Source organism: Panthera leo, chromosome D1, assembly GCF_018350215.1.
Source record: "Panthera leo isolate Ple1 chromosome D1, P.leo_Ple1_pat1.1, whole genome shotgun sequence".
NCBI classification, from domain to species: Eukaryota; Metazoa; Chordata; class Mammalia; order Carnivora; family Felidae; genus Panthera; species Panthera leo.
The window spans coordinates 46,121,168-46,134,875 of NC_056688.1; the positions used below are offsets into that span (position 1 = coordinate 46,121,168).

General features: G+C 39.7%; 1 protein-coding gene across 1 annotated transcript in view; it reads right to left on the reverse strand.

Moving 5' to 3' along the window:
• Positions 1 to 4,351: 4,351 nt before the first annotated feature.
• CCDC81 (coiled-coil domain containing 81) overlaps positions 4,352 to 13,708 on the reverse strand; it is a 37,805-nt gene continuing 28,448 nt past the window's right edge. Inside the window, exons 14-15 of the mRNA XM_042906650.1 lie at positions 7,240 to 7,365; positions 4,352 to 4,849 (exon numbers count right to left, since the gene is read on the reverse strand). Coding sequence (XP_042762584.1) covers positions 4,708 to 4,849; positions 7,240 to 7,365 — 268 coding nt within the window. The 3' untranslated portion in view covers positions 4,352 to 4,707. The remainder of the gene's footprint in view (positions 4,850 to 7,239; positions 7,366 to 13,708) is intronic.

Consider the following 13,708-nt stretch of genomic DNA (forward strand, 5'->3'; position numbering starts at 1 on the left):
TAAGACCCAAGGGAAAAATGCCAGGAACTTCAAGTATCTTACTGTATATCCCCTGATGCAGGGCTTGATGCGTGGAGTGGAGCTTGGGCTGAATTTTAGATCCCAGTCACCCTGTTGTAAGCTAAACAATGGTCCCCTCAAACACCCATATCCTAATCCTGGAACATGTGCATGTTATCTTCTATGACAATTAGGATTCTGCAAATGTAATTAAGGATCTTGAGATGGGGAAGTTATTCTGTAGTATCAGGTGAGCCCTGAAAGTAATCACAACTGTGTTTTTTAGAGAGTCAGAGGGAGATTTGACTGGTGGAGAAGTGAAGGCAGTGTAACAGAAGCAGAAAGACATTTGCGGATGCTACACTGCTAGCTTGGAGGATGGAGGAAAGGCCATGAGTCAAGGAATGTAAAGATGGGCTCTAGAAGCTAGAAAGGGCAAGGAAAAGGATTGTTCTCTCAGAGCCTTCAAAGGAACCAGCTCTCCCAACACTTTGACTTTAGCCCAGTGAGACTGATTTCACGCTTCTGACCTCCAGAGCTGTAAAAGAATACATTTATATTGTTGTGAGCAACTAGGTTTGTGATAATCCATCACAGCAGCAATAGAAAACTGGGAACTGGGAACCTTTGTACACACCCCAATCTGCAGACCAAGATGGCCTGTGTGTAGTCCACTTCTTTCCCTTCTACACACAAACTAGTAATTAAGACACAGGCTGCAACTGGTTAGCATTTCTTCTTTCTTTATAGTTCTAAGGCCTCCCCCAGCCTGCAGCCTAGGCAGTGGGGCATATATTTTCATTTGTTCTATCTCTGGCTTCTTTCTCTCTGATCCTCACATGTATTGGAAGTAAAGTTCTTTTGGCGGGGAGGAGGCATGAGGCAAACAGCTACCTGCTTTTCTTGGGATACCTCAGAAGAAGGACATCTGGTTATGACAAGATAGGACCTAAGGATTCCTCAGTCTCCTGGCTGAATGCTATTTTAACACCATCTTAACCACTAATGAATTCTAGCAAACTACACATTACTATAAGAGCACAGTAGAGAGAATTATATTAAAAGTGTGTTTGTCATATAGAAAACGATTTAAATTAGTGGATTTTTAAATCACTTTTGTGTAATCAGAATTTTTACTGAAATAAAAAAGAAATTATCAGAATGCATTGCAGATGGATGGGGTAAGCAGAGCTCTATAAGACTTTTGTCTCAATTATATGTGTGAGCACAGGTTCTGTGTTGCAATATGAAATATATATTTCTTTTAGTGAGTCTTGGAAGGGTTTGAAAAATAATGGAGCATGTGCTTTCTGATAGCTATCCCAACTTTCACCTCACTGTTCTTGTGAAAATCCAAAGAGAAAGACAAAAATAGACATAGTTCTCTAAAACTGAAAGGGCCTTTTCAAGAAGCAAAGTCCTTCACTTTACTCACTTCTGATAGCTTGAGCTCGTAGTGATACTGAAGGAAAGCTATCCAGAGCAGGAGTGCTTAACTTGTGGTCCAGGTGGTCTAGGAAACCTCTGATTGCAAGCAAAATGTTGTATATGAAAAGGGACATATTTTTAGGAAAGGGTCCATATTTATCAAGGATACCCAAGAGAGTCTACAATTGTCCAAGACATTAAAAACCATTGAAACTGGGAAACTTTTGATAGGTTAAACCTTTTTTTTTTAATTTTTTTTTAATGTTTATTCATTCTCGAGAAACAGAGCACAAGCAGGAGAGGAGCAGAGAGAGAGGGAGTCACAGAATCTGAAGCAGGCTCCAGGCTCTGAGCTGTCAGCACAGAGCCCGATATGGGGTTCGAACCCATGAATCACAAGATCATGACTTGAGCTGAAGTCGGACGCTTAACTGACTGAGCCACCCAGGCGACCCATTGATTTAACAAGGTTAAATCTTGTCTGGCAGTGCCATAATTCTGGGAATGACAGAACTTGATGATAGTAATTCAAATTGATTTAGGAAAAGACATTCTTACTGAGTGTGGCCTAATAACAGGGTTGGACTCATGTAAGAATAGCAGTTTAGGTCAATTAAGAAGATATAAAATTATGAAGAATTTTTCTTAAAAAAAAACTACATTCTTTATCATATGAAGTCATCTGTGTTAATTACTGGCTGTAATAAAGTTTGAGTCTTAAAATGGCCGATACAGAAACATATTTGGTTTCATAACCTAACTCATATAACCACGTCTCCACCTTAGCCTTGATAGAACAGAAACACAGGGCCTTGACCTCTGTTGCCATGACCCCTTGTCACTCCTCACCTAGATATTTCCTATTTATCCTTACAAACTCATTTCAGGCCTCATCTTCTCCAAAAGCTTTCCCTCTCTGTGCCAGGCTAAACTGACTACAGGGGCTCCACCTTATTCTTCCATAGCCTCCAATGCACAACACTAGTAGGTATTTACCCTGTTACAGGGAGATTCTCTAGTCAAATCTCACCTCTGCACTGCATAGTAAGTGCTCTGAAGGAAGACGGGGACTGATGAGTCTTAATCTCCAGGTCATCAAAAATTAGCTGGGTGTTTGGCACACAGTAAGAGTCAGTATCACTACCAATGGCAACAAACTATAAGTTCAGATCCTACAGTAAAAAAAAAACTGTCTATGAGGTTAAATCTTCTCACCTAAACCTACAAAATTGCCTGAAGTCTGTAACAAGGCAGTATATATATATATATATATATATATATATATATATTTTTAAAAGTATTAATACAGCGGCACCTGGGTAGCTCAATGAGTTAAATGTCCAACTTTGGCTCAGGTCATGACCTCATGGTTCCTGAGTTCAAGCCGCGCATTAGGCTTTCTGCTGTCAGCACAGAGCTGGTTTCAGATCCTCTGTCCACCTCTCTCTCTGCCCCTCCCCTGCTTGTGCATGCATGCGCTAAGATAATAAAATAATAAAATATATGTGTATATATATATATATATATATAAATATATAATACAACACTATTATAGTAATTTGTTACATACTAGAGACAAAAAAGTACTCCAAGGGTGTTGCAGGTATGGACTTCAGGTGAGTTAGACTGTACTTTGGGAAAGCCTATCATTTTAAATATTGATTGGTGATGATTGGACATGCATGGAGTGATCTTTTGAGAAAACGCAAGTGGCAGTGTAGGAAGCTTTGGGGGAGAGGTTCCAGACAATTCCAGTCCCTAGGAAGCATACTGGCTTCCACAGAAAAAGATAACATTAGGGCCACCTGGGTGGTTCAGTCAGTTAAGCATCCGAATCTTGGTTTCAGTTCAGGTCATAATCTCGGTTGATGAGTTCAAGCCCTGCATTGGGTTCTGTGCCGACAACACAGAGCATGCTTAAAATTCTCTCCCTCTCTCTCTTCCCCTCCCTGCTTGAGTGCTCCCTCTCTCTCAAAAATAAATTAAAAGAAAAGATAAAGATAAAATTAGCAACAAAATTTTCCTGATATTAATTTAAAAGGTACTTTCCCTTTAACCATTCAGGGCTCAAAACATTCTTATTTTGTATCTGTGGTGAAAAAAATGTGTTGGATGTCTCCCCACATATACTTTTCCCCATTTTCTAAGAAAGATGAGGCAGACAGAAAGCAAATAGTCTAAGGGACTGTATTCCTAGCTTTTGTTTTTCAGATATGTAGACCCCACTCTGCTTTGTTCATTGGTTTGCCTGAGGTAGTTGGACAGGGGAGGGGAAGCAAGGGTAAAGGATGAAAGTGCATGAACAAAGTTTTTGGTTTAAAAAAATTTTTTTAACGTTTATTCATTTTTTTGATAGAGAGAGACAGAATGTGAGTGGGGGAGAGGGGCAGAGAGAGAGGGAGACACAGAATCTGAAGCGGGCTCCAGGCTCTGGACTGACAGCACAGAGCCCGATGTGGGGCTCGAACTCACGAACCGTGAGATCATGACCTGAGCCAAAGTCGGACGCTTAACCGACTGAGCCACCCAGGCACCCCCAAAGTTTTTGGTTTAAAACACACATACCTTAACTGGAAATCAGTCCTTTAGCAGAAAGATATTCCTCTTCCACAGCACATGCAGCTCAAGCACGGATGCAAGGGAAGCAAGGAGAGAAGGCGGCGGCACCTGGCAGGCCAGCCAGGCTCCTCCCACAGCACCCAAGTAGCCCAACAATAAACCTCTAACGGAATGCTTGACCAGAAGGGCACCAAGGCAATGATATCCCCGGAGGTCCCAACAAAGCTCCAGGTGTGTCTTCAGCTGGAAAGCTCAGAAAGCGTTGCTCTGATCACCTGTGGCAAATAACCTAATCTACCTCTAGAACGTTCGCGTATGCAGTTCTCCGGGGAGGGAGGTAAGATTTACCATTATGCACAGCCAGTCGCATAGAAAATATTTATTAGGACACTATTCATTATACATGGAAAAAAAGATAAAGTTTTCCTGTCTTATCTATGCTGCTGGGTCAGCAGCAACCCTGCGGCCAGAATGAGGCTGGGTCCCGGTCCGAGCCCCCATGGCGGCAGGGTTCTGTGGGGCGGGGGAGGAAGGTGGGAGAGGGAGCCCCTGCCTATGTGAATTCAACAAGGGGTTAAAAAGCAGTCTACTCCTGAAAGGACCAAAACAACACAATAACTTTTTGCCTCCAAATTAAAAATCAGTAGTTTCGCCATCATGTCTCCAACATTTAAAAGATAAAAATTTTCCAGAGGAAAACATAGATCCAAGCGGTGGGTTTTATGAAAAGAACTGCGAGCCAGGCAGGTACTTGTTGAGCGGCCACACGTTGCTCCTGCCCTTATTGTTGGTGCTCCTCTGGCACTGCTTGCAGCGCAAATATCTCTCGCACTGGTCCAGGATAAAGAGCTTGTTTGAAGACCTGAGGAGAGGCAAGGACAGGCGGTCATTATTAGGGGCTCCCTGAGTCCGTGCTGGGGCCTAGCTTAGAAGCCGGTGCCGGAGAAGTGATGCAGCAGAGAAGGCACATACCTACCATCTAGGAGCTTAATGCCTGCCTGTGAGGGCCCACCTGCCATCTCTCCCGTCCACACGGCTTCCTGCAGCTCACCCCAGCTTGGCATGTTCTGCTGTTGGCATGTCTGCTATTTCCAGTAAATATAAGACTTGGTGCCTTCACAACCGTCTGACCCCAGCGCTTCTCCCCAGCCCCACCCACCTAAACCCTCAGAAAAAACATAACTTGCCCAAGACCACACAGCCAGCAAACAGGTGTCTTCAAAGCTTTGCCATGTGGATACACTTTTATCTGTCAGGCTCTCCGGGGAAAGACAGCATTGAGAGGGAGAGCAGGCCATTAAGCTGCTGGTTAAGTTAAGCCCCAGCAGACAGTTAAGAGTAGACTTATAAGGTAAGTCTAGGAGTCCAGAGCCCTCTGGATGGTTAAGGGTAGGAGAGGGGGTGGAGACAAAGAGTAGGAGGACAAAAGGGGCTCAAAGCAGAGATGAAGGGATGGCAGTAATTGATTTTGCATGTCAACAATTTTTCTTGATTATGCAGGACAGTCCCTGGTGTGTTCCCCTACCCTACCAACATTTCTACATGATTGGAATTCTGTAAAAAGGAGCATCAAGGACAGCCTTACAAGGTAAAAGAACAAATAATGTTAGCAGTGTTAAGGGGGAACCTACCTGGCTTGCTTTGGTGTTGGGATGGAGTATCATGTGCTAACTGCATTCATGGGAAGTTTGTTTTTGCTTCTGCTTTGTTTTCTTTTTAACAGCAACCAATTCCTTCTTCCTAACCTGCTCCTGCTTGAGGCCCTGCCCACAACTTGGCTTCGGTCTTCAGGTAACAGGATTGCTCTGCCATGTCCCTGCCATGTCCCTGCCATATCCTGACACTCAAGGTTGTTTCCTATGTCTCCTCTATCCTTTATCACCACGTTGGCCAAGCAGTCTTCCGAAATCCAGCAAAATCTCCCCAGCATTAATGTCACTGCCTTTTACCTGCTTTTCCCCAACATTAAGAAAATGCCTTGAGGGGCGCCTGAGTGGCTCAGTCAGGTAAGCATCCAACTTCATTCAGCTCAGGCCATGATCTCATGGTTCATGAGTTTAAGCCCCACATTAGGCTCTGCACTGGCAGTGGGTTCTCTCTTCCTCCCTCTCTGCCGCTCCCCTAGTCATGCTCTCTCACTCTCTCAAAGTAAACAAATAAATAAGCTTTAAAAAAAAAAAAAAAGGAAAATGCCTTGAAACCCCAGTGCCCCTTCGTCTTCTCTAAGCCAAACAACCCCACTTCTACTTTGGAACTTCATTGCTACATCATCCCTCTTAGTCCCATTGTAACAAAATATGGGTTCTACCCATTAGAAAGACAGGTAAGAGATGCCTTAAAAGAATATCTTAGAACAGAGTTACAGACCAAGATTTATTATGACAAATTTTAACTATGGTAAAAATTAGTTGATATGTGGGAATTTAAAATATTATTTTGCTTTATTCAGGATTTAATAACATGTGACTACATAGGCTTGGTCTGTTCAAGTTTTAACATACTATGAAATCATACCTTACATTTGTAAAAATTTTTTTTTTAAGTGTAATGTTTTTCCATCTCTTTATTTGATCACAAAATTCCTGTGTTAGCTATGTCAGGCTGGTGTTTACTTTCTTCATCTTACAAATAAAAGACAAAAAGATTAGCTGACTTTCCAAATTTAGTATTAATTCTCAAAGCCATGACTAGAGTCCTTGATTCTAGATTGTCAATCGGTAGCTGGGAAGAGGGGATATGGATATAATACATTTCAGGAACATGGTCTTGGGTTGGTTCTGTAACAGGCATTTCATTTTCCCAGTTGCCAATCTTACAACCCCTTGACTCTGCTCTTAAATGACCATTCTGTCAGACTTGGATGTGTCCAGATAGAAACTCCCTCTCCCTGTTTCCAGCTAGTTATTTCCAGGGAGAATTCCTACCCTCCCCCACCCCATGCTTCCCTACCCTCCACAATATGAAAATAAACTACCCTAAACAGAGGCAAAAATTAGGGCAAATATGGCAAGCATATAACACACATCACAGCATTCTCCAATCCCATATCCATAGCAGACATTTCGAATACATCACCACAGCATTTCCTACTGAACCCAGAATTCTTTTCTCCACCAGGTTCACTAGGTAGCCACTGCTAATCAATGGGAGTTGGCACTGGAAACCTGTGTGCCATCCCAGGATTCCAAGAAAGTAAACAAGGAGTGGAGGGGGTTTCTCTGCAAAAAACTTCTGGTTCCAATTGGGTATTACCTCTGGAAAGCCTTCTCCTCCATGTCCCGCTGTTTCTTCATTGCGGCACTCCTTTCCCAGTCCTTCAGCAAGCTCTCGTTCATTCTCTTCACCCGCTCCATCTCAGCCTTTCTGTCTGCCAGGTGTCTGGAGACAACAGCAGAGTCTGGTTTTGTTCACAATCACAATACCAGGGAGGGCATGCACCCACCCTGGAAGCCCCATTCCTTTATGGTAGATTACCCAGAAGACATTCTGGTTTTGTTCACTACTCCTTGAAATACACTGAAAGGAATGAACATTGAGAAAAACACTAAAAATATTATAGGTCTCAAATAGTTTACTGGTCTGGGACCTTTCATCTTCAATTCTGGTTTAAATTAGCAGGATTGAAACCTTTTTCCAATGAACAAATTCAGCCTTTAAAGCCATTAATTTCCTTTGAAGCTAATTTTAACTAATCTGAAGAATCATCTCAAATGGATTTCCTCTACTTTAGGTTTCTTTCCTTTTATTCCAGTCACTCAGCTGTCAGTAATCAGCCCGAATTGCTACAGGCATGTTACAAGGCAAAGTAGACAGGAATACAAATGAATGGCTAGAAACAGGGAAAGAAACAGAAGTGACTAGGCAAAACAAAATGAAATCAAGAAAGTATGTAACATTGTGAAGAAGGTTCAGAAAAAAAAAAAAAAAAGAGGAATGTCTGATGAAAGTAAAGACATCAAAGAAGTAATTACGGTGTATCTCTCTCCAAGTACCATTTCCCAGAATTCCCAATGAAAAGTGTCTCTATTACTAGTCTCCAGACACGTAGCCACTGCTGTTGTGAATCATCTTAAACCTGGTTCAAATTATTTATATGTGTCTATTTGCCAGAGTGAAACTCTTACCTTCAGTTCTCATTAAAGTCTAGAAAGGACTTCACTAAATGTGCAGGTTGATTTAGCCTGCTCTGCCGGGCTTTGTGTTACAGGCAGCCACTGCCACTAGGTGTCAGGACCCTCTGATAAAAATCAGTAATGGACTGTGTGCTGGTTTGCTTTTCCTAAAATAAACATGGCCACGTTTTCCTCCAAGGAGCATTGAGCAATTCAGCTATTGTGTGGTCATTATAAAGATTAAATGAGATAATATACAGAAAGTACCAATGCCTATAACACAATGAGAGCTCAATGACTAAATGGTACCTATTATATATTTCTTTCATAACCTTTTTTTCCTTTTCATAGTGTTTTTTAATTGTAACAAAAACCACATAAAGTTGACCATCTTAAAAAATTTTAAGAGTACAGATACATAGCATTAAGTACATTTACATTGTTGTGCAACCAATATCCAGAACTCTTTTTTTTTTTTTTTTAATTTATTGTCAAGTTAGCTAACATACAATGTAAACAGTGTGCTCTTGGTTTTGGGGGTAGATTCCCATGATTCATCGCTTACATACAACATCCAGTGCTTATCCTAACAAATGCCCTCCTCAATGTCCATCACCCATCCCCCCCATCCCGGTTCCCCCAACAACCCTCAGTTTGTTCTCCACATTCAAGAGTCTCTTATGGTTAGCCTCCCTCTCTGTTTGAAACTATTTTTTAAATAGTTCTATACTATTTTAAATAGTATAGAAACTCTATACTCATTAAACAACTTCTCATTTCTCCCTCCCCCTAGTGCCTAGAAAGCACTGTTCTACTTTTTCCATGAATTTGGCCACTCTGATAACCTTATAGAAGTGGAATCATACAATATTTTGTATTGTATTATAATGACTGGCTTATTTTACTTAGCATAATGTCATCAACGTTCATCTGTGTTGTAGCATGTGTCATAATTTCCTTCCTTCTGAAGGCTGAGTAATATTCCATTGTATGCGCGTTAACACATTTTGTTTATTCATTCCTCTGTGGCCAGACATTTGGGTTGCTTCCCTTTCTTGGTTACTGAAGGCTGTTATGAACATGGGAGCGCAAATATCTCCTCAAGATCCTATTTTCAACTCCAGCAAAAAAACTACTAGAACCGATAAACGAATTCAGTAAGGTCACAGGATACAAAATCAATGTACAGAAATGTGTTGCATTTCTATACACTAACAACGAAGCACCAGAAAGAGCAATTAAGAAAATAAACCCATCTATAATTGCACCAAACTTAACCAAGGAGGTAGAAGATCTGTACTCTGAAAACTATAAAACACTGATGAATGAAATTGAAAATGATACAAACAGGGGCTCCTGGGTGGCTCAGTAGGTTGAGCATCTGACTTTGGCTTGGGTCATGATCTTGCGGTTTGTGAGTTCGAGCCCCGCATCGGGCTCTGTGCTGACAGCTCAGAGCCTGGAGCCTACTTTGGATTCTGTGTCCCCCTGTCTCTCTGCCCACCCCTGCTCGTGCTCTCTCTCTTTCAAAAATTAATAAAAAAAAATTTTTTTAAAGAAAATGATACAAACAAATGGAAAGACAGTCCATGCTCATGGACTGGAAGAACAAATATTGTTAAAATGTTCATAAACCCAAATCAGTCTATAGATTTAATGAAATCCCTATCAAAATACCAAAAGCATTTTTCACAGAACTAGAACAAATAATACTAAAATTTGTATGGAAACACAAAAGGCCTCAAATAGCCAAAGCAATCTTGAAAGAAAAAAAAATCCCAAACCTGGAGGCATCACAATTCCAGACTTCAAGTCATATTACAAAGCTGTAGTGATCAAAACAGTATTGTACTGGCACAAAAAATAGACACAGAGATAGATTAATGGAATAGAATAGAATGACCAGAAATAAACCCACAAGTGTGTGGTCAATTAAACTTCAACAAAGCAGGAAAGAATATTCAATGGGAAAAAGTCTCTTTGACAAATGGTATTGGGAAAACTGGACAGCGACATACAGAAGAATGAACCTGGACCACTTTCTTACATCATACACAAAAATAAACTCAAAATGGATTAAAGACCTAAACGTGAGACTTGAAACCATAAAAATCCCTTAAGAGAGCACAGGCAGTAATGCTCTGACATCGGCCATGACATCTTTTTAGATATGTCTCCTGGGAAAAGGGAAACAAAAGCAAAAATAAACTATTGGGACCATATCAAAATAAAAAATATATAAAGAACTTCTACAACTCAACACCAAAAAAACAAATAATCCAAGTAAAAACTGGGCAGAGGATCTGAACAGATATTTCTCCAAAGAAGACATAAAGATGGCCAACAGATAGATAAAAAGATGCTCAACATCATTCATCAGCAGGGAAATGCAAATCAAAACCACAATGAGCCATCACCTCACACCTGTCAGAATGGCTAAAATCAAAAACACAAGAAACAAGTGTTGGTGACAATGTGGAGGAAAAGGAACCCTCATGCACAGTTGGTGGAAATGCAAATTGGTGCAGCCACTGTGGAAGACAATATGAAGGTTCCTCAAAAAATTAAAAATAAAACTACCCTACAATCCAGTAATCGCATTACTGGGTATTTACCCAAAGAATATAAAAACACTACTTTGAAGGGATATATGCACCTCTATGTTTACTGTAGTGTTATTTACAATAGCCAAATTATGGAAACAGCCCAAGCATCCATCAATAGGTGAATGGATAAAGAAGATGTGATATATGTGTGTGTGTGTGTGTGTGTGTGTGTGTGTATACACATACACACATACAATGGATGTTATTCAGCCATAAAAAAGAATGAGACCTTGCCATTTGCAACAACACAGATGCGTCTAGAGGTTATAATGCTAAGCAAAATAAGCCAGTCAGAGAAAGACAAATACCAGATGACTTCTCTCATATGTGGAATTTAAGAACCAAAACAAACAAAAAAAGGGGGGAAAAAGAGAAAACAAAAAACAGACTCTTAACTATAGAGAACAAACAGGTGGTTACCAGAGGGAGGTGGATGGGGTATGGGTGAAATAGGTAAAAGGGATTAAGAGTACACTTACCTTGATAAGCAATGAGTAATGCATGGAATTATTGAATCACTATATCGTACATCTAAAACGTACGATGTTATATTACACTATATGTTATGTATAACATTCCATGTTAACTATACTGGAGTGAAAATAAAATAATTTTTTAATTTTCTAAAAAGGATCCTGCTTTCAATTCTTTTACGCAGAAGTGGAATTGTTGAATCATATGGTAATTCTATTTTTAATTTTTTGAGTAACTGCCATGCTGTTTTCCATAGCAGCTGCACCATTTTACATTCTCATCAATTGTGCCCGGGGTTTCTATTTCTCCACATCCTTACCAACACCTACTATTTTCTGGGTTTTGATAGGAGCCATCCTAATGAATGTGACCCTAGTATCTTTCTCTTTTTTCTTTAGTTTTAGTTTTTGCATTTGTTTTTGCTTGCCTTAGTTTTCTTTATCTTTCCTTTTTACATCATAATTGCACCTTAATGGTTTTGTCTACCACTGAATCGACAGTTTTCTTCCTTTCTAATCTTTTGCATAGTCTAAAAGAAGTACTTGTTAAATGTTTCATGGTGCATGTGGTATAAGAAAAATCTATAATTATTCTTGATTTGGACATTTCACAAGACAATCAAAGCACAGATTTTATAATACAAAATACATGATAGCACATTTTATCTTTGAATTTGTGAAACCTTAAGATGTTATTCTGCAAACATATGTTTTCTTTGCATAAAGCCCTAGGGGGAAGAAAAGATAGCCATCTCACCTGTATACATTACAGTGATATACAGATCTTAAACAGTGTAAGATTTTTTCTTCCATCTACATAAATGAGTTGCAAGGAGAAAAATGAACAATTTGCTAACTGCTTACTTCGTTCAGACTGTCCATAGACTTGGCCTCCAGGATGGATATGTGATTGGAATTAAATTATTAAATTGTGTAATACAAAACACAGCTACATTTGCAATCTCACCATCCTACTTTGCTACCTTTATTCACCGGAGTTGATTTTGCTACCTTTATTCACTGGAGTAGAGAATCCCTGTCTCTCAGGTCTAGATAAGTAAGTATTCAGTAAAACATGAAACACTTCTTAGCTTGGAGGCACACATTTAGTTAAAAGCTAAATGACATCTATTCCAAACAGTACAAACAATGACAGCTGACAGCCGAATAAGGCTGACCTGCCCACGGTTCAGAAAGTGGAAACAATGTGTTAGTAAGCAGCTATCTCACTGTGGCTTTGATTTGCATTTCCCTAATGATTAGTGATGTTGAGCAGCTTTTCAAAAGCTTTTTGGCTATAATTGTATTCTTTTTAAAAGGATAGTTTAAAAATTCAGTTTAATTTAGATGCTAAGAAAGTGAGAAAATGAAGTGGGGCTACAGGGGAGGCAAACTAGGATTCCCACAAGACTGCTGTTGGAAGCAAATTGCCATACCTTTTTAGAAAGCAAACTGTCAGTATCTGGTGATATTTAAAATGTGCCATACGCTGGCATCCAGCAATTCCACTTTTAGGATTTTATCCAATGGAAACAAAAGAACCAGTATGAAGATATATATTAAAAATGTTTAATGCAAAATTGTTGTAATAGCAAACCATCTGGAAACAGAGTGAATGTTCATCAATAATGCAAAAGTTAAATTATAGCAATCCATATTATAGATATCATGCTGTTTTTGAAGAAGAATGAATTTCGTTTCTATGTACTGATCTGAACATGAACTAATGATGTATTATTAGGTTAAAGAAAGATTGGGCTGCAGAGTAATGTATAAGATCTCACAGCTCTTATTTTCATTTACAAAAATGGAAGGAAAAAAATATGCATATTATTTGAATATATTTGTAAAGAATAGAAAAAAATATAGAAGGCTGGGGGAGATTATTAACCTTTTTTTAATCTCTCCACCAATTGACTTTTTTTTTAAAGTTTATTTATTTTGAGAGAGACCAAGAGAGAGCATGCGGGAAAGGGCAGAGAGAAAGGGAGATAAAGAGAATCCCAAGCAGGCTCCCTACCATCAGTACAGAGCCCAACATGCGGCTCAAACTCAGACACCACGAGATCATGACCTGAGGCAAAATCAAGAGTCAGACACGTAACTGACTGAGTCACGCAGGCGCCCCACCAATTGACTTATTTTAATAAGCATAATTTGTTATATTTTTATAAACAAAAGCAGAAAAGTTTAAAGAAAAAGAAGTAAAAATACTTTAGCAGGCCTGTTTGTTTCATAGTGACTAAATGACCCCCTCTGAAAGAAAGTGACCCTCTACTTGCCTCAGATGACATCCTGAGATGGACCAGAGACAGGGAAGTTCGAAAAGAAAAGTGAGAGAATATGGAATAACTAGTAACGGATATAGAAACAGGAGACAAGGACCTGACCCCTACAGAAAAGGGGGTCTGTGACCAGAGCTTCAACAAGAGAGATAACCAAGTAAAGACCTCAGTTCATATTTGTTCAGAGCTTTGCGGTTACCAAAAACGTTCTCAAATACATACTCATATAATTCTCACAGTAAGGA